At 45.8% G+C, this 20,443-nt stretch overlaps 1 protein-coding gene across 1 annotated transcript in view; it reads right to left on the reverse strand.

The window, feature by feature from the left end:
• Positions 1–20,443, reverse strand: part of KCNE2 (potassium voltage-gated channel subfamily E regulatory subunit 2) — a 109,662-nt gene that overhangs the window by 3,314 nt on the left and 85,905 nt on the right. The window contains exons 11-13 of the mRNA XM_054059559.1: positions 7,627–7,745; positions 6,207–6,699; positions 599–660 (exon numbers count right to left, since the gene is read on the reverse strand). Of these exons, the coding sequence (XP_053915534.1) occupies positions 6,304–6,681 (378 nt within the window). The 5' untranslated portion in view covers positions 6,682–6,699; positions 7,627–7,745 and the 3' untranslated portion in view covers positions 599–660; positions 6,207–6,303. The remainder of the gene's footprint in view (positions 1–598; positions 661–6,206; positions 6,700–7,626; positions 7,746–20,443) is intronic.

Genomic DNA, 20,443 nt, shown 5'->3' on the forward strand with positions numbered 1-20,443 from the left:
CTGAGCAACTCCATTTTATCTACTTTGTGAAAAGCTACAAACGTCGCCAGCCACAAGGCCTCAGAAAGCAGCGAGCTACTAGGGTTATTTGTCTGCATTTAAAATGGAGTGATGGCCGAGAATGTCCTGAGCTAGAAAAAGGGTTTCACTCCACCTGTCTCTTGTTGCTGCTTTATTTAATGCACATATTTCAGGAAGCAAAATGCATGCTTCCTGCATGGACAGTCACCAGAGGACCCATTGCAACATGTGACCTGCTGTGTCGTGCATCAGGCTGAGCATCTGCAAGACAGGATTGAGCTTTCTCAGAAAAGAGAGACTGCTGGGTCATGGGAAAACACAGAGCTGTAAGACAGACCTGCCATGCTAAGAATCCATCACAAACTACTGCCACAAAATGCAGCTGTTATAATTAAGTCAGAAGCACTCAGGCCTGTGAACATTTACAGCCTATATGTGTAGGTAGGTCAAGACATCACTCTGTAAAAAGACCCCTGTAATCACTCAATTTATACTAGTGTTACTGATAAAAGAAATTTCTATACCAACACCAACTCAAGGAACATAAAAACCATAAAGCCATATAAGATCTTCATACCTGAAGAAGCAGAAATGAAAATATTAGTGATTCCTCCGGAAGCTCCTCATATGCTCCAAACTCTGGAAAATAAGAACAGAGTAGATGAGATGTGTTATCAGTCACGGGGTCTGGATTAAAATCAAATCAAATCTAAACCAAGAATGTCAGTGGCACATCAAGCTGTTCCACTGTGGCTCCCAAGGCATCATTTCAGCCACATCCCAGGGTCCTTACAAGCTGCAGACCCTCACTTGCTGACACCACTTTGCCCTACGAGGGTCTGCTGGGCTGGCGGCCTCCCCAGCCTCCATGCCCCAGGTCTGCCCTCCTCCCTGGTCACATTCCCTGGTCCCTGCAGCACCAATGTCCAGCACAGCGAGCAACAGACAGGCGCACTTGAGGAAATCAAACTTTTTCAACAAAGGATTACTTCAGATCTTACAAATATCTAAGACATGGGTGTGAAGAGGAGGGGGACAGACTCTTTTCAGTGGTGCCCAGCAACAAGACGGGGCAATGGGCACAAAATGGAACATAAGAAGTTCCACCTGAACATGGGAAAATCTTCTCTACTGTGAGGGTGACCGAGCACTGGAACAGTACTGCTTAGGGAGGCTGTGGAGTCTCTTTCTCTGGAGATATTCAGATCGTACCTGAACACATTCCTGTGCAACCTGCTGTGGGTGAACCTACTTTAGCGTGACCATTTTGTGATTCTGTGATCCTTCTTTCTTACTTATCTGCTTTGTTTTTTTCTTAAGAAAACAAGACTTATCATATTTGTTTGCAATGAAGTGCACTTCCAGGCAGCCATACATCATGCCCTGTAGCAAAACTCCAGGAGACTGCCAAATCAGGCCTGCTCGTGGTTTGCAGCCAGGGAGCGTGTCTCCACCAGCTTTTAAGCAGCACATTCCCCTGTCCAAGAGGCCACACATCACTGACGGAGCTCCTGCTGCCACCTCACACAGCGGCTGGGGCCAGGGATGGAAAGGGGGCCTGTGCAAGAGTCAAGACAGGCAGGGTGGGCAGGGAAGCAGGGCGGGTGAGGCAGGCAATCAAAGCAGGAAGGGAGGCAGGTCGGGCAGGCAAGGAAGCAGAGTGGGCATGCACGCAGGATGGGCAAATCAGGGAAGCAGGGAAGGCAATGCAGGGTGGGCAGGGAAGCAGGGCAGGCAAGGAAGGAAGCACAGTGGGCAGGCATGCAGGACGGGCAAAGCAAGGAAGGCAAAGCTGGGTGGGCAGGGAAACAGGGCGATCAGGCAGGGAAGGAGGACGAGCAGGAAAGGAAGCAGCACAGGAAGGGAAGCAGGACGAGCAAATCAGAGAAGCAGGGAAGGCAAAGCAGGGTGGGCAGAGAAGCAGGGTGGGCAGGCAGGGAAGGAGGACGAGCAGGAAGGGAAGCAGGGCACGAAGGGAAGCAGGATGGGCAAATAAGAGACGCAGGGAAGGAGAACGAGCAGGAAAGCAAGCACAGCAGGAAGCAGGCAAGCGAAGCAGGGCGGGCAGAACGGGCCCAGGGAGGCGGGAGCAGGCAGGCAGGGGGCTGAGGTCTCGGGGCGGGCAGCACTGAGGGCGGCCAGGCAGGGCTCGGGCAAGCGCCCCGCTCCCCCCAGTGTGCCCGCACCGGCCCGGCCCCGCGGCTCCTACCTGACGGCGGCCATAGCGGGGCGGGGCCGAGGCTGTCACTGACAGCGGGGCCGGGGCGGGGATGTGGACGCTGTGCTCAGCGCTGGGGTCATCGCATCTGGAACCCAGTGTTCAGTGTTGGGCCCATCGGTGCAAGAAGGACATTGAGGGGCTGGAGCGCGTCCAGAGAAGGGAACGGAGCTGGGGAAGGGGCTGGAGAACAAGCGTTATGGGGAGCGTCCTCCTGGAAAAAAGGAGGCTGAGGGGAGACCTCATCGCTGCCTGCAACTGCCTGAAAGGATGGGGGACATGGGGTTGGTCTCTTCTCCGAAGTAACAAGTGATCATAGAATCACCAGGTTGGAAAAGACCTCTTGGATCATCGAGTCCAACCATTCCTATCAGCCACTAAACCATGTCCCTGAGTACCTTGTATACCCATCTTTAAACACCTCCAGGGATGGGGACTCTACCACCTCCCTGGGCAGCCTCTGCCAGTGCCCAATGACCCTTTCAGTGAAATTTTTTTTTCCTGATATCCAGCCTGAACCTCCCCTGGCACAGCTTGAGGCCATTCCCCGTTGTCCTGTCCCCTGTCACTTGGGACAAGAGGCCAGCTCCCTCCTCTCTACAACCTCCTTTCAGGTAGCTGTAGAGAACAATAAGGTCCCCCCTCAGCCATCTCTTCAACATCCTTCGTGTAGTGAGGGGCCCAGAACTGAACACAGGATTTGAGGTGCGGTCTCACCAGTGAAGTGATAGGACAAGAGGGAAGGGCCTCAAGTTGCACCAAGGGCAGGTTCAGATTGGACACCAGGAAAAATTTCTTCCCCAAAAGGGTTCTCAGGCACTGGCAGAGGCTGCCCAGGGAGGCGGTGGAGTTACCATCCCTGGAAGTGTTTAAAAGATGGGGAGGTGAGGTGCTCAGGGATGTTTTAGCAGAAGACAGGTACAGTTGGACTTGATGCTCTCAAAGGTCTTTTCCAACCAAGCGATTCTGTGATTCTAAACCCACTGTGCCCCAGGCACCTCTCCCACAAACCTGCCATGCCCTAGCTGCCGCCCCAGGACAGAGCAATCTGCCCTGTTTCATAATAATTAAGTGGCAGAGCAATTCCCACATATCTCAGGGGTGTAGGGCAAAGCAGTCCAGGTGCTCCACTGTGCAGCGCCACAGCCACCTGCCCACCACTGGGAATAGGGCTGGAGCAGAGACAGGAGCAGCCACCGTAAAGTTGGAAGCAGAGCCTGAGCCGGTCTGGCAGCTGCTGGGGATGTTGGTACACCTGCGCAAGCTGTCCAGGGATGCTCCTCCAGCTGTACTGATACAAGAAGTAGCTACTACTACAAAAAGTGGAATATTTTGATTTAAGCTAAAGTAAAGTTTTCATCCAAGTAACTGTATTTTTAGAAAGTTAGACAGAATGTCCCTCTGATAGCGTTTTTTTCCAAACAGTGTTTTTCCAGACATTGTTCATTCCTTGACATGATAACAGCTTGTTTTAAGTATGATCTGTGCTGAACAGATGTGTCTTCTATAATCACCTCTGTTTGCAGTCTCCCTATCTCAAATGCAAGGTCAGACAGAGCTGGAGCCAGCTCCAAATTAGCAAGACATTTGACTGTTGTGAAATTCATAATAACATTTAAATTAGTCCATGGAAAGTAGTAAAATATGCATAAGATTTCTGGGAAAATTCATACAGATGCATGTAAGTGGGAAATCCATCTTGTCGCAGCTCTCGTCTCGCTGCACTTGATTGATGGAGATCACTCCCTTGTGTTGCCCAGGCCTGATTAAAGGATGCTGCTTTCTAAAACTCGAAACGAGTCTTAATTTATTTGCTGACATTTTTGGTATCAGTACCTTCCCGAAAGGGGCTCTCCATGCCTGCTGCATGGCCATAGCATTGGACCCAGGTGGCTCCAGGGTCACTTCCAGCACCACATTTGCAGTCTTCCAGCCACTAGGCCCCAAAGGTGAAGGAAGTCCAGCAGTGAGGAGCACAGCCATGGCAGGAGCAAAGGAACTGACAGGCACTCACAGGCCACCCAGGGAGGTGGGGGCATGCTGTGTGAGGGGAGGTGTACCAGAAGGCTGTGCTGGGACCTGACAAGCCTTTCTCAACATAAGCTGGCCATGTGTGCTCAAAGCCCAGAAAGCCAATCATATCCTGGGCTGCATCAGAGAAAGTGTGACAAACAGGTTAAGGGAGGTGATTCTGTCTCTCTACTCCACTCTCGTGAGACCTCACCTGGAGTACTGCATTTGGTTCTGAGTCCTCAGCACAGGAAGGACATGAATTTGTTAGAGCGAGTCCAGAGGAGGGCCATGAAGTTGATCACAGGGCTGGAGCACCTCCCATACGAGGACAGGCTGAGGAAGTTGGGGTTGTTCAGCCTGGAGAAGAGAAGGCTTTTGGGAGACCTCATAGCAGCCTTCCAGTACTTAAAGAGAGCAAACAGGAAAGCTGGGGAGGAGTTCTTTATCAGGGAGTGCAGCGACAGGTGAAGGGGCAACATTTTTAGGAGATTTAGATTAGGTATTAGGGTGGTGCAGCACTGGAATAGGTTACCTAGAGAAGTCATGGAAGCCCCATCCCTGGAGGTGTTCAAGGCCAGGCTGGATAAGGCTTTGAGCAATCTGATGTAGTGAAAGATGTCTCTGCCCATGGCTAGGGGATTAAAACTAGATGATCTTTGTGGTCCTTTCCAACCCAAACCATTTTATGATTCTATCATTCTCTAGTGTTCATGGACTGAGGTTATTCAAAGGCTTGCTAGTATGCCAGCAAAAGTCACCTCTGGGAGCATGATGGCAGCTGCTGTGCCACATCTCGAGACCAGTCACCGAAACAATCCAAAGCTTCCCATCTAAAGAAGCCTCTTTCTTTTTAATTTCTTTTTAACATGAGCAAAACAAAATTGTCAGATATGCAGTGCCAGACGTGGCTGAAGTATTTTAGCCAAAGCTCTGTGGAAACAAACAACAAGCCCACACGGTAGACTGCCAGCACGGGAACTTTTAACTTAAGTGATTTAAGTTTGGCAGCATGAATGGGAGCTAAAATCAGAGTCTTACAAAAGGAAGCACATTTTAATACTAGAATTGTCACCAGTTCTGCTTGTAATTATTCCTGGTGAGCCAGTGTTGTGATAGCCCAACAGCACAGGAGAAGATAATCTTAACCCAGTTCCCAGCTGGTAGAAACCAGTACCCAACATGGGAAACACTTAGGAAGCACAGCAATGGGACAGCCTGGATAGCTGTGTGTATAAATTGCTCTTCTGAAAGCCACAATGCAGGATCTCAGTGGTTTACACTGAGCCCTGGCTAACGAGATGTAAGCAGTGCCTCCCTCACCCAGCTTGCATCCCAGATAGACAGATTGTTCTGGAGAACTAAGGAGCAGCAGAAGAAACACTTGGCCAGCTATGGACTTGAGGACAGATGATGGACCAGGACATGCTCCCACATAACACTGCTAGTTTAGCAGATCTTCTGCTATGAAACAGGCCTTGTCAGAAGTCCACGAGTCAATCTTTGCAGCCAATGAATAATGACATCAAAATGGGAGCCAGATCATTAAAGAAATAGTTCGGAATGAACTATTGTGTGTATGTATAGGTTACCTCCTATGATTCATACCATAACACATTTTTGGGTCAATAGACAGAGTTTTTGATATTTTACTGTATATTTTCATGTTATTTTTAAGATGGGCTTAAGTCATACAGTTTGGATCTAAATCAGCACTTCTGACCATTAATTCACAGTTATTCTGAGGTGAGAACATTGAGATCTGCTTCTGGATTTAAAAATATGCTAAAAAAAATCAAGTTAATAATTCTCTTGGTTTTATTTTCCCGAAGAACAGCATATCAAATCAAAGCACAGACACGCATTTTTCTTGGGTGATCACTGACCAGCTACACCAGACTCCTCATAGGAAACAGTAATGTTGATTTCCTCAGCACTCTGTTCCACATTGACTCACCTGTTAATTTAATTAACAGTTTCACACGTATTTGTAATTCCAGTGAGTTCCCTTCATGTGGCTTTATGATTTCCTTGTTGCTGGTGTTCCCAAAAAGTTAAGGTGATGCAGGGCTTGTTTTGTCCCTTGCACCCATGTTTTCATGGATCACACACTTGAGGTCATCTCGATTCAGGACCTGGCTTTTATACTTCTCGCCCCAGTCCTCAACGATGTACTGATGATAGGGGTCTTTGGAGTGCTCTCGTCTCTTTGATTTCACAGTACTCACCAAGATTGCCACAATAATGAAGGAGAACATCCCAATCATCACCATCAAATAAAGGATAACATAGTCAAAGTTTTCAGCATCAACCTTGGCTTGCAATTTATCTGCCGCTTCCGTCATGTTTTTCCTCCAGCCATTCATGTAAGTGAGAAAGGTTTCCTTGAAAATATCTTCCACTGCCTGAGTGAAGTTTCGCATTTCAGCCATCCTTGCAAATTATGGCTTCTAAAGACAACATGATACTTATTTTAATCAGATGTCTGTACTAATAAGGTTACATCAGTTTCTTTTGTCTGCATATGACAATTAAATAATACCACTTGCCACTTGCCAGTACAAATTTTAGATCAGCTGAGAATCCCCATCTCTGAGTGGTTCAATATATTCAGAGACCCAAACCGGTCTTATACCTGCCTTCACTCACATCACTTTCAGGCTGTGGGAAGCAAAATACACTTTGGTGTAATCCAGTGATCACGGGCCCCCAAGACCTGTGTTACAGGGGTTGAAGCACTCTGCCTTTCCTGCTGAGGGAGTACCTCTCAAGAAGTTCCAAGAAAAGCCACTGTCCCTTTCTGCCTTCCCTACATAAAAAAGAGGGTGTGCCTGGATTACAGCCTGCTAGCCTGCAAAAGGCAAAAGCTTTGGTACAGCTTCTCGGTCTGATGCCCCTGTATAACATATGTCTTTCAATACTTCGGGCCAGCCAAGCTCTGCAACGTGACAAAGCTCACACAAAAAAAAGCCATTTGATTTCAGTGCAGTCTTCAAGCAATGATGAGCTCGCTGCAGCCTGTGGTAAAACGTGGTGAATTTTCAACACTAAAAAGAAATTGTGGTGTCTTTCGAACTGGAGTTCATAAATTTACCTTCCTCTGCTTGTGGTATCTGCATGCACAAAACAGGCACACACACACAGGAGGACGCAGGTAGACGTGCACGTAGGTCTCTGTGCATTTATACACTCACACACACTCAAACATAGGGAATAAAGTTGATCTAACGAAAGCAAGCAAGCTATAAGAAAATCCAAATACAAATTGCCTTGAAAGTTTTCTGCATATATGTAAAATTTCTCTCCTTTTTCTTTGATTCAGAACAGAAATTACAATGCCTTTTTTCAATAGGAAATAATTACCAACAGAAACTTACCTTTCTTGTGTCCTTTAATGAGATTCACAGTAATGATCAGGATTTTAAAACTCCAATGGATTATCTGATGATAGTCTTGAAAGGAGTGGAGATATCTTAAATTTTAAGTACTCTTCAGCCTGCACAAGGTTGTAAGCAATTTTCTGTTAAATACGTGCCTTGTGCTGCAGACTTTATGTTTATACTAAATCTAATGCTAAATCTAATCTCACCCGGAAAGTCAAATATTGGCTGACAGCCTACATCAGTCATCCTGTCTGATGCTGAGTACTACTCTTTATGCTCATTACTGAAATTTCATATAGTGTAAAGGGCATTATTGTGCTTTGTAGGGGTAAACATTGATGCAGCTTGATCTTTGTTGACCCAGACAGAAGAAGAGTAAAGATGAGCTCTACAAACTACTATTATTATTAATGTTACTCCCTTGGCTGATGTGGGCATGAGAGGCCAAGCACTGAGCAGGCAGTGCAAAAGGCCTGCTAGCTTGCCAAAGGCTGCTTGGCACCCAAAGGGAAGAATTTTATGCTCCTCTTCCAATATGATCAGCAATATGGGTCTTCTGTCTCTTTCTCCATTCTTTCTCCATCCTGTGTTTCATGTTTCCCCTGTCCTTTGCCATAAGCTCAGCTGTTCCTCTGTATTCCCCATACAGTTTGCCTTTCCTTCCTTCCACCTGTAACATGCTTGTTAGTGACCAACCCTTCCATATAACCCTTTGCTGTAAGAAGCAGATCCTCAGATGCAGCCAGGACCAAGCTCTCTGAGCTCTGCTCTGTGTGCACCTCACTCATGATCTGGAGCAGGAGGAGATAAAAACTATTTTTTATTTTAAAAATAAAAAAGCAGAATGAATTAATGTTGATTTTATTTCTAGCAAATAGCAGGTGCTGACACCTAACTGAAAGGTGCTCTGAGTCACACCTTAGAAAATATCTGTGCGCTCAGTGAAATGAGACGGTTTTGGTTTTAGTCAGCAGTGGTTCCTGGCTATGATGGGAACATCCAAGGGAGGGGGATTAGGGAAGGGCTGTGATGCAGTTCTCCACAAGCACATGGGGTGGGACAGACTTTCTGTAAGAAATATTTTTTTTTATGGGTAGCCCTGCCTAAGCAATTTGCAGAGAAAGCAAAGTAGCTCTGCTTTGAGGAAGATAAAGCAAACCCAGACTACCACTAAATCAACAGCACACATCAGAAAAAGGGAGATATGCTCTTGGTACAGAAGAGTGTTAATCCCTGAGGAAGACCTGATAGTGCCGTGATGCTGACATTGTCATGGTTACTGCTTCTGGATGATTTTCTGTGCATGAATATCTCCCAGCGTGGAATGAGCTGTTGGCATCATTTCCTCTCTGATGCCCCACTTCTCTGTGGCAGTTTCCCATGTGCCCTCAGCTTGGCCCCTCGAAGCTGAGGTAGCTGGCAAGCTGCTCTGTTTGCTTTGATGAAACCCATAGGCCAGAGAGATGGTAGCAAGTCCAGCCTCCTGCATTGTGTTGCCAGAGTTGCACCCTGGTTTGTCCTGGCTGGATAAAGACATTTGGAGCCACCGGCATGCTGTTAGAGGTGCTCCAAAATGCAGGGCTGTGAGCCTGGCTATGGAAATAAGAGAAGGGCCATAGGCCTGGAGGTTCCCAAACAGAGTGCCTTGGGAACTGTTGCCCTGGGCTGCCAGTTACTGGGTGAAAAGACTTGTACCTCCTTCAGCCACCCTCTTCTACCATCCATTCCTGGCCAGTCCTGTTTCGCCAGTACTTGCAGGCATACACTCTCATACACACATGTATGTGTGTATGAGACTTACGTACATACATAAAAGATGCATATGTTGTTAAGCAGATATGATATTTAACTGCCAACTCTGTTCTCAACTACATCGAAAGAGTCCTTGAATAATCATATTCTGCTGCACATCCCCCTGAAGGTCAGGTTTGCCTAGGGAGGGTTTGCTTAGACTTTAGTGCAATGAAATGATCAAGGACAGTCAGCATGGTTAAAAAGAAGGCGAGGCAGAAAAATGCCTTGGGCAGGGAAGGTGACTGCCTTAATATTAGTCTCCCAAATGAAGACTAATGTAAAGCAAAACGCTCCTGATCTCAATGGAGAGCGGTAGGAATGAAAGTTTGAGCCTCTTGTCTCTACTCCAAGTACAGCCAGGTCATGGAAATCAGGAAGAGATCCTGACAGGAAAAAAGGCAGATGTCATGCTTATCTTTGAGAAGGACCTCAAACCATGTGATGATTAAGGGAAAAGTCCTTCTGGAAGCCGTTATCAGGCATCTGAAGAACAAAAGGTGATTGGAAACAGCCAGCATAAATTTAGTAAGGGCAAATTGTGCCTGATCAAGCTGATTGCTTTCTATTGTGAAATGATGGGAGCATTGTTTCAGTGGATGAAAGCAGGGTAGTAGTGGTGGTTTACCTTCACTTTAGCAAGGTTTCAGCGTGGTATCTCATAATATCCTTGTAGACAGGTTGGAGAGATACGGACCAGATGTGTGGACTCCAAAACTAGGTGGACCACTGCCATGGGCAAAGAGAGTAAATGACAGCCTATAGCAAATCTGGATGCTAGGCTTGACGTAAGAACCAAGGTGTTTAGTGCTTTCACACCCGTCTGCAAGCTCCATCGTGGTGACTGACCATGTACTGATGAGGCAGTGCTGTGGCAACATCTGCTCCCAGATGTTGTGGAGCAGGTGGGTCCACCCCTGACAGGTTGTTGTTGTCAACAGGAGGTACCACCACATGTAAACATGCACAGTATTTAACAATTGGTATAAACAACTTCACAATTGAATGTATTTTCATGTGTAACAGCCTTCTGGTCTTGAAGATAGAATTTGAGGAAAACATTTTCTTTTAAAAGATACAATAGACTCAGAACTGAATGATGTTCAATTGGTCATAACCTTCATGATTGATAGTATTTCTGTGACTGTTTAGCAATGTATTCATTGTTGACTATTTTACAACCCCCTTATTAGTCTTACTGGTGAGACGATGAAAAAAGTAGCAGACATACTGAAGATTAGACCCACATCTCATCAGAGGGTTTATGTGAGTTCATTAGAAATCCATCTCTCCCAATATTTTGCAATATCTATTGTAAATGCATAAAGTGATACTCTTAAATAAATGTAAATATGCATACATGTAACATATATAGATCAGTACCTATAGGGTATGGGGTACTCAATTTTCTGTGTTTCCTGGAGACAAGATTAACAGAAGATTGTTATTAAGCATGATCATTGTTCCCTAGACATTTGCCTTCATAGGAGCTTCCAGTATACTTGGTCACTTTTTTCCAGTCCTCTATCAAGTTGTTTCCCCATATTCTTTACAATAAATAAACAAGCTTTAGACTTTATTTTACATCAGCAGCTGATATATTTATATATAGCTTTTGGCATCTTCTTTTTCCTTCCTTTTCTTCAGAGTAAGGAAATGAACAATACATAATTAATGAATTATAGGGTTCATTACTTAAGATCATGAATTTTATAGGGTTGACTTTAGAAATAAAAGAATATAGCTGTTCAGTGTGATTATTGGAGAGGTATAAGTATCTTCTCATATGTACCTATGTAATTTTCCTTCAGTATTTCTTCTGGTTAAATCATAATATTGTACTATTCACTATGCCTTTCGCACCTCAAAACTTTGTATAGACAGACTTAACCCACAGTCTTCTCAGCCTTTAATTACTGATATGCTGTACCACTGACTACTGATAAACTTAAGAGTACTGATAGCATTTAATTAGTTTCCCCACTGCTTTAAACTTTTTACCTTCTTGATAGCCCTCCTAGATTCCCTCTGGTATTTACATATCTGCTAAAACAGCATTAGTGAAATCGACAGTTCTGTCCCTGAGTCTGGTTGCTGGTTTCGAGTTGTTGTCTGTCAGTGGATCACTGTAAAACGAGAAGACCTACCAAGGCCACTAGTTTTTTATATTTTGTCTTTAACTGTGACTGCTGAAACCTTTCCTCTTAATATTACTCCATTAATGAAGTTTGAACGGCTTCTTCATGTTCATTTTTCTTAACAGTTTTGCTTTTTTTCTTTCTGCTTTTCAGCTGTGCTTCTAGGTCTCTCACCTGTTTCTTGCATTCTTGTGCCCAGGTTTTGCAGTGGGTCAGCATGTGTGAGTTACAACCTCTCCAGGAGCTTTGACTTACGCCACTCAAACATTTAACTCCTCTGGATCTGTTTGCGATTCCTCTAAACAAATCATTGCAATTTAATTTTCTTTCTGCACTCACCCCATGCATGATGAATGTTATTTTCTTTCCCAGGCTGAGGGATTTTTACATTCTTTCCTCCCAAGGGTATGGTTTTCAGCACAACTGGAAGTTTTCGTATTTCACCCTGTACAGGTGGGGTCTCTTTTTAAGTGAGGAAGTCCTTTTGCAATTGGTTATTCCTTATGTAACTGTTCTTCCACCTTTCAGGGAGCAGTGCTTAGAGATTTCGTCCTTAGTCTATCTTCTGGAGCCTTTGTCTGCCCAATGGTAAATATATTTGCTGGTTCAACAGCTGATGTATTCTGGTTTTCTGAGAGACCCTGGTACTTAATTGCATGTTATACTGTTTCATCAGCTATTATAACACTTTGGGTATGTTTGCAAAAGTATTAACCCCCATCCTTTCACATAGGATCTGACACGGGTGCCAGCCAAGAGGAACAGCTGATCTGCCTGAAGGCTGGCTGCTACTCAAAGGGATCTTGATGGGCTGTCCCAAAATGTTCATAGCTGGTAGAAACCTATCTCTAAATATTAGAATAACTCCATGTCTGGAGATCAGTCCCTCACCTCATTAGAGACCCTCATCAGGATGCACTATCCTTAATACTTCATACAGAAACAATGAAAAGAGTGCAGAGAGTGGAGAGAGACACCTCGAATGGTCCTTTGTCGTTAAATGAAAATATTTGACAAAGAAACATTTTCCAGTCTTTACAGAAGTGAGAGGAAAAGTATTCAGGAAAAAAAAGTGAGTTTTAACCGTATTTCGTTATGCAGTACAAGTGTAAGCAAGGTTGTAAAGGAAAACCCTTTTTGTCTGTGAGAAAAGCATGTATCTCATCAGGTTGTGTTTGACAGTGAGGTGCTCCAACCTAAGCAGTTTCTGAATCATGAGTGCTTAAAAAAACCAAGCAGGCAGAACAAGTTGGATCCCAAACTTGATTGTGTCTGGTGCGAGGATTGCACTGCAACTGAGATACCAGCACCTGGTAGCCTGCCAAGAAATACACTGCTTCCTTCAGTCCAAGATGCAGGCATGGAGAAATCATGGCCAGGCAGAGACTGCAATCATTCAGCTTTGTTGCTATGGTTTCATGTGTTGCTCTTGCAAAAGCTTTAGAGGATAAAAAAGATGTTGCCTGCACAGAGCGTTTAAATGAAAAAGCAAACACTACTATTTCACCATGTCTGATGCTAGTCTAGTGACTTAAGGAAATTGACTCCTCAGCCTCTTTGAGATCACACTTCTGAAAGCAAGATGGAAAACAAACACCTTTCCAGACAGTGACCACAGGAATGGATTTTGCTGGAGACAGATAGCTCTGAGAGAAGCGTTGTACAACATGGTGCAGGTAAAGGGCATTCCCATATCGGCCCTAGAGAACAAGAGCTGCTGAGTGACCTCCACTCCCAGCACGGGCAACAGGGATGGTGCCTGCATGCACTGCTGATAAGCTGTGCAGCAGCTGGCGGCACTGTGTCTCTCCTGACTGCCAGCATATGGCTAAGGCTAGCAAGGGCTACCTGTTACGGCCACATGCCCCTTAACACCGCAGTGTGTGTGCCTGCACACAGCCTGATCACCTCTCACATGGAAACCCCATCCTGACTGCAGTGTAGGCAGCCAAAGGAGTCCTGAAAGACAGATCAGGCTTCCAGTTCCCAGCCTGACCTCTTCACGCTGTCACAACCTGAGGACAGTGTCCTTCTGGCTGGGAAAATAAGATATGGCAACTCGAATGCATATATATGTGTCCCTCAGAGAAGGAAAGAAACCTGAAGTGGCCACACAGATTCACTCCTAAATAAAGGGTGGATTTTCATCATATTTTCAGCTGTAATTAAAATATTGTTGACTGCAGCTAAACTGCAGTGCATCACCCACAGTTATCTGAAGTCAAGGTCCTGCTCAAGGCCGGTGTCATGAAAGGCACAGTTAATGGCACAGTTAACTGACAGCAGCGCTTTTGTTCCTAACAGATTAAACTGAATCTGTCCTTTGGGTGGGAAGCTGCAGTTCAGTTGCCTGCTGGGTTCTAGGTAGGAACCACAAAGCTCAGCAGACACACTCACACCTCCTGTGTGCACAAGCATGCTTGATACCACCCAACATTGCTGCCCTCTGCTGCTCACCTGCACTCCCCAGGCCCTTATGGAGGAATAAGGTCAGTAGCTCAGCAAGAGCTGTTGAAGAGTTGGAGAGATGGTGGTATAGAGTTGGGTGGGGAGTATAAATGTCACCAAAAGCAGAGCATGCAGCAAGGTACTGGCTGTGCCCACCTGCCCTCTGCATTTAAGGAATATCTCTGAAAACAACAGGTCATTTGCCATCAGTGATTTTGAACTAGCACCAATGGTGGCATGGAGGTACCGCTGCCCCTCATGTGCCTCACTTAGCCTGAGGTCTGTGCTCTCTCCCCTGGGAGCCCCTGTACAGCTCCAATGCTTACACACTTCACAGCTTCACTCCTGGTTTGGGAAATAAAATTGAATCGTGATCTATCAGCCTCAGATGGGTTTGGCTGTGTTGACATTTGCTCTGATAAACACTATCTGTGTACCTAAAGACTGCCTGAAAAAGTGTGTGCTGTGCATTTCAGTTAACAGACAGAATAAGACCTTCTGAGGTATTATGGGTAGTGCCTGCTCTTCTCACATGGAAATACTTGCCCTGTTCAGAGGGTTAGTCCAGTCCAAGACTTAGAAATCAACTGGATCTGCACACCTCAGTTTGACTTCCAGTGATGTCCACAGCTGAACATGATGGCAGATGAACGTTTCTTCCTTCTGCCTGCATTGGTTTATTTTTTGGTACCTGGGCTGGGGAAATGAAACAATACTTTACATGTTCTCTCCACTTTCCTGCAAGGCATACTGAGACAGGCAAGGCAGACACCAGGAGATGGGAGAGGGCAAAAGGTATGTGCTTTGGTCCCAAGCTGACCTGAGATTTCTGTTTGGGATTACACTGGGTAGCAGTTCACAGAAATTGCAACACAGATGTGCAGTGGTACCAGGCACCACGCCACACCTGCTCTCTAGCAAAAAGCTGTTTCTTGCAATCAAACTCACTGAACCCTAGGGTATCCTTTGGAGTGAGCTGCTAGTATGGAGGAATTTCTGGGGAATAGAAACTGGGAGAGGCACCCTTGCTGAAACCACATTTTATTGCGAAGTCCTGTCCTCATAAGCAGAGGGAAGGGACAGCTGTAGTTATAGCAACAGGCCATGGGTTTTGCAGAAGGTCTTTGCACTGAAAGAGGTCACTGATTGCAACAGCTCCCTTGGGCAGGGGCAGCTCACAGCTTCTGTTAGGACTGAATGCCCACAGTAGCACCGGTGACTTCAGGACTTGTTTCTTTTCCTTTCATATCCCAATTACAGAAGGTGGCCTGTAAGCTGTACCCAAATCCTGACTGAGTCTGAGTCTTGACAAAAAGAACTTTTCTCTTTCCCATCACACTGCTTAGCTGTGGACACTGTAGATGCTAGTAGATGGCAAGCATTCAAAAGCAATTAGATTCATTCAGAGAAGAAAAATGTATCAAGAGTGTTTGAGTGAAAGACATCACACCCTGTCACAGCGGAATGCTGAGGATTGTTATGGACAAGGATAACAACATGCTTGCTCTGCTTTTATCTTGTTTCTTAGGCTTATAGGTTTGTCTGTTCCCTTGACTGATTTCTTCACTTAACAAAACCTCCCCACCCTGTCTTGTAAAGGGGAGGAAGAGGCAGGAAAGAGGACAGTGGAAAAAGAAAAGAGGCATGTAGGAATCAACTTGCCCAGTGGACAACAGATAAAACAAAGGGACAGACATAAAGACCACCAGGATGCTCCCATCAAATCTTCTCCTCTGGGGGCAAGCATGCCATGACTTCAGATGGCATGAGGTAAATAAAAATGGGAGAGTAGGGGAGCAGCCAGAGCTTGTTAAGAGGCTCCGCAGGGGTCAGAAGAGGGATCACAACATGCCACCCTCAGGGTGCTTGCGTTTCAGGGTGTCTCTTTTGCCACAGAAGGCTAGATGGGCTTGTGGCTGACCCAGGATAGACATCCTCGCGTTTTTGTAGCCCAGTGACACGTCAGATTGTGTCAGTTTGGTGACACCAATGAAGAGTCACAGCTGAGAGGTGGATCAGGACAAAGGTGCAGGGGTACGTAGGTCAGCATTGGTAACAGTCCTTCCATGGACTGCCCCTCGAGCATGGCCCAGATTGTAAGCATGCTAGTTCTGCACTCCTGGCTCCAGTTGAGTGTGCAGAAGCCAGTGGGAAATTTGGATGGAATGGAGCAAGGAAAGCCTGAAGCTGGACTTACTGCCAATACCCACTTTCACAGAGCCTGATGTTGTTAACTCACGTCTGCAGACTTACAGTCTTGTTGCTGAAAAGTGGCACATATGAATGAATCATCTGTTTCTGTGACTCGTCAGCAAAAGAAGTGCTCTGATTCACATGAGCAGGAGAGTTCTGCAATTTCTCCAGGAGGCCTGCTGCCACTCCTTATCAAGGATGCATTTCAAAACACCTTTTAAAGCAATGCTGTTTAGAAGACCAAGAACTGAAGCCAGGGATTAAATTCTAGCTCCCTTGGTCTCTGAAAAATTGCAAGACACTTGAGAGCCTTTCAAGTCCTGCTGGAAGCATTTCCTCATGTTACCAAGCACTGCAGATCCTGACAGCAGGTCTGTTACTCATCTGGTGGATATATCAACACAGACAACTTCACCCGCTCAAGAACTACAAGCCATGCTTTCCAGCAGCTTGCAGCCACATGTAAAGGACTCTGCCTCACCTCACACTTGGTCTCTCCCCTGCCAGACACATTGAGCTAGTGGTCAAGACCTGCCTCCTACGTGGATATGGGGTGTTTCTGCTCAGAACAGAACCCCTTTGGAAGTCAGGCAGGTAGCTAGCTACCTCTGCCCCATTTCTCAGAGGCTATGAGAGAAAGCACTTTCAGAGTATCATGCCTTCCTGGCAGGTATCCTCAGGAGTGGGTGACTGGCAGAAGCTGGGAATTAAAGAGCTTACCAAATAGCATGTCTGTCTCCCCGCATCCAGAGCCTAGTGCAAACCAATCCTTTTTGCGCAGGAGCCGAATGAAAGTGCCTGCAAATGGCACAGTCTCACGTTAAGCAACTTTGTGTTTAAAACCCCACCTTTGTCCATATGCCTATATGCAAATGCATGCTTACATCAAACATACACACTTATCTGTTTTAATATCTTTTATTTGTAAAGGCTACCTGGGTGCTTTACTAAGGAGTCAGAGAGAAGAAATGGACTGGAGACCCCAAGGTGCAGCCTGAGGGTTGCGCAGGCTGAACTTGAGCTGGAAAGCCTGAGGAGAAGGCAATTTAGGGTGCAGATCTGTGATATTTATTGCAGTACCAGAACAGAGCTCAATTCAGTACTTCATCCATGCCTGTGCAGATGCAGACCTCCGTGCAAGCTCACCTTTATCTGCCCTTCTTCCAGGGGTGCACCGAGGCCTCTTCCCACCGAAGGTCCCAGTGAGTGAACGCTGCTGGCCTGCTGGAGCTGCTGCTGGCCCTTGATCTTACACTAGAGGAAGGCTGCTAGCTAGTGGTGTTCTACCTGGTAGCAAGGGTATTCAAAACCTTAGTGCTAGTGAGCAAGCACATCGCTTGAGTGTAGCAGCCACCCCTTGGCCATATATGCCTGAACATCTCTGCCTCACATGTAGGGAAAGAAGAGGACTGAGAGCTGCTTTTCTTGTCTCATGGCACTTGACCAGCTTTGTTACTGGTGAGATCCAGGCACTGGCAACCTATGCCAAGTGTCTGTGCTACCTTATACTGTGCAGCCGGGAAGAGGACGAGAGCACCCAGCACAGATTGTGCCAGTATTAGCTGGTATGAACACATGGACATACCTGTGTGTAAGCAGCTGATGAGCTCAATATTTTGCAGAAATGTCAGTTTAGTTCTAGAGCTGCTGTGTATTTTGGGCTTAATGCACTCCATCATAGCATATTAAAAATAGTGCTGTTTATTTTTCCCAGCCTGTTGACCTGAATTCAACCTCATGGAGATGCTCATTGCTCATACTGAGGGCTTTAATGGAGTCCTGTGATTGTGGAAGCAGTTGATACTGCTCAGTGATAGTGAAAGGGGAAGCAAAGGCCAGGTCAGGATATTTTATTGAAATGGAAAACCAGAGTGAGCACTCTACACATCCTCATACAATGGTATCTGCTGAGTGTCAGAAAAAGTTACATTAAACTGACATTTATTTTGGCAGAAAAAATCTGTTTTGCACACAACAATCCATAGAGGTCATTGAGGCCAAAACATATCACAAGACCCCACATCACCCTGAGAGCTCTGAAAAGTGAAGACAACTGATCATTTCAAGCACACTGGCAAGGAAGGCAAACAAGTGTGTTAGCACGTGAGTTAAGACATAATTGTTCATTTAACCCAGTATGTGTTGCGTGAGGCCAGGCACATTTCTTGTTTCCTCAGTCTGCCTTGACCTTGGGCCCATTTGCTTGTATGGCTGCAATCCAGTTGCGCAAACTGGCCTTGCAATCTGCCCCCATTCAGCTCCTGCTTCAAGCAGAAAACCCTCGCCTCCAGAGAGGCAGAAAGAGGTCACCCAAGCATGTATGCATTCCCCGTGCCGGTGCTTTTCCTGCTCCTTTCCTGATACCTGGCCTTGGCACCTTGCCGCAGCTGCTGGCTCGGTGTGTGGAGCTGATAGAGTGCAGGGGGACCTAGAACCCCTGACACCAGCCTGCTTTGGATTTAGTACTGACTCCCTCCAAGTGGGGCTGGCTGGCTGCCATTCCCTACCCAGCACCCACTCTCCCAGGAAGGTCCTGGGAGCTGATGAGCTCCATGTGTTGATCTGCCAGTCCATGCATCTTCACACCACATTGGGACAGCTTCCAGGCTTGCAAAGATGTATGATTTTAGATGTAACTTGTACTACATAATTCTGTGAGTATTCCCATTGTCAAGAAGTGCAGTGACTCTGTGGAGATGGCAGTGGCCTCCTCCCAGCTTTCCCAAATCAGCTGGAGCTGTCTCATTGTCATTAATCTTAGTTTAGGAAGGCAGCTAGGGTGCAATTAAGTACAGCCTTGCTGGAAATGGTGCTTACGTACGTGCCTAACTTTAAGCAAATGCTTAAGTGCTGTTCTGAATAAAGATGATTTCCTGAACTAGAGCCTCCACTGGGAGCTGGAGTGGATCCAGAAGAAGGTTATTCTGGGTAAGCTGCCTGAGGGGTTTCAACAGATAATTTTGTGCATCTTGATAGCACCTTATCTGGAGAACAGGAGAGTAATCTTTTAATTGGATTCCATCCGATTAATTACCCTCCTCGATCTGCTAACATCCAGCCCTCTAGAAACCACGTCGTGGCATCTCCATCAAAGGCTTCAGTAAAAGCTACATTAAAGAGCCATAAATTGTTGATTCACCTTAAATTTCAAAAATATTGTGAATGTGGTGACCAGGAACCTATGCTGCCAACATAGTGGCATGACATGTACATTTATTCCACCAATGCCATGGACGTGTGTTTTGATCCTGCTTTCTGCTAGTTCCAGGACTATGCAATGTGGAGTTCCTCAAAACACGTTATTTGAGAAGGATGAGTTTAGCATTTCTGCTGCTGCTTTTTACTGGCCATTTCTGAGATGGAAGAAATAGGAGAAATTACCATTTTCATAAAAATTCAGTCACTTCTAAAATAAATCAGATCTTTTATAGTTACCAGGAATGTCTGCAGACCTGCACAATTGCAGGACACACGTATTTTTGTGTGTATAAGTATGTGAATGTTGTGGTTCATGTAAGAATGTGTTCAGAAAATTTCCATTTCATCTTGGTACCTTACCCTGCTTTTGCACTGACCCAGATTATTCAGAGGTCTCATCATGTCAGTGGGGTAACCACAGTCTCCATGCTGGTATCTCTTGGGTGGGGATGAAGCTGCCCAGAGCAGAATGGAAGTCAGTGTGCAGACTGCCAAGGGCAGGTCTGGGCTCAATACCATGAGGTCTCTAGGACAAGGGGTAACTTGATATTCCAGTCCAACATGTTGAATCAAATTCCTGTTTTGTGCTCTTCTGCAGGGATTGCCGTACCTCATGAAATTGCAATGCAGAGATTTACCATTAGCAGGTCTAGCTACAAGCCTAGTGTTAACTGCAACCGTCCAGCCCAAAAGCAGAGTTGTACAGGCTTAACAGAGCCTGTACTCTGGTACATTCAGCAACACACCAGGCCCACATAGCTTGACAATGTCAACCATCAAGGTATCTATATGATGGAGGAGAGGAGTCTTAGGACTCCTAGAAGTCTTAAGACTCCTCTGCGCTTGCGTGCAGTGTGACTGTGCATTATCTAACTCAGTGGGGGTGATCCCCCATCTTCATTTTAAAGTACTTACTGCTTTTGTAATGGCAGAAAAAACAGTACAAAATTCCTAATGCAAATTTGTTGCAATAGCCCAATCAGATTTCAGGTAAAAGTTAGCAGTTTGGTCCCAAAAACATTAAATAGAATATTCTGGAGTCA

The sequence above is a fragment of the Cuculus canorus genome, chromosome 1, assembly GCF_017976375.1.
Source record: "Cuculus canorus isolate bCucCan1 chromosome 1, bCucCan1.pri, whole genome shotgun sequence".
Classification (NCBI taxonomy): Eukaryota; Metazoa; Chordata; class Aves; order Cuculiformes; family Cuculidae; genus Cuculus; species Cuculus canorus.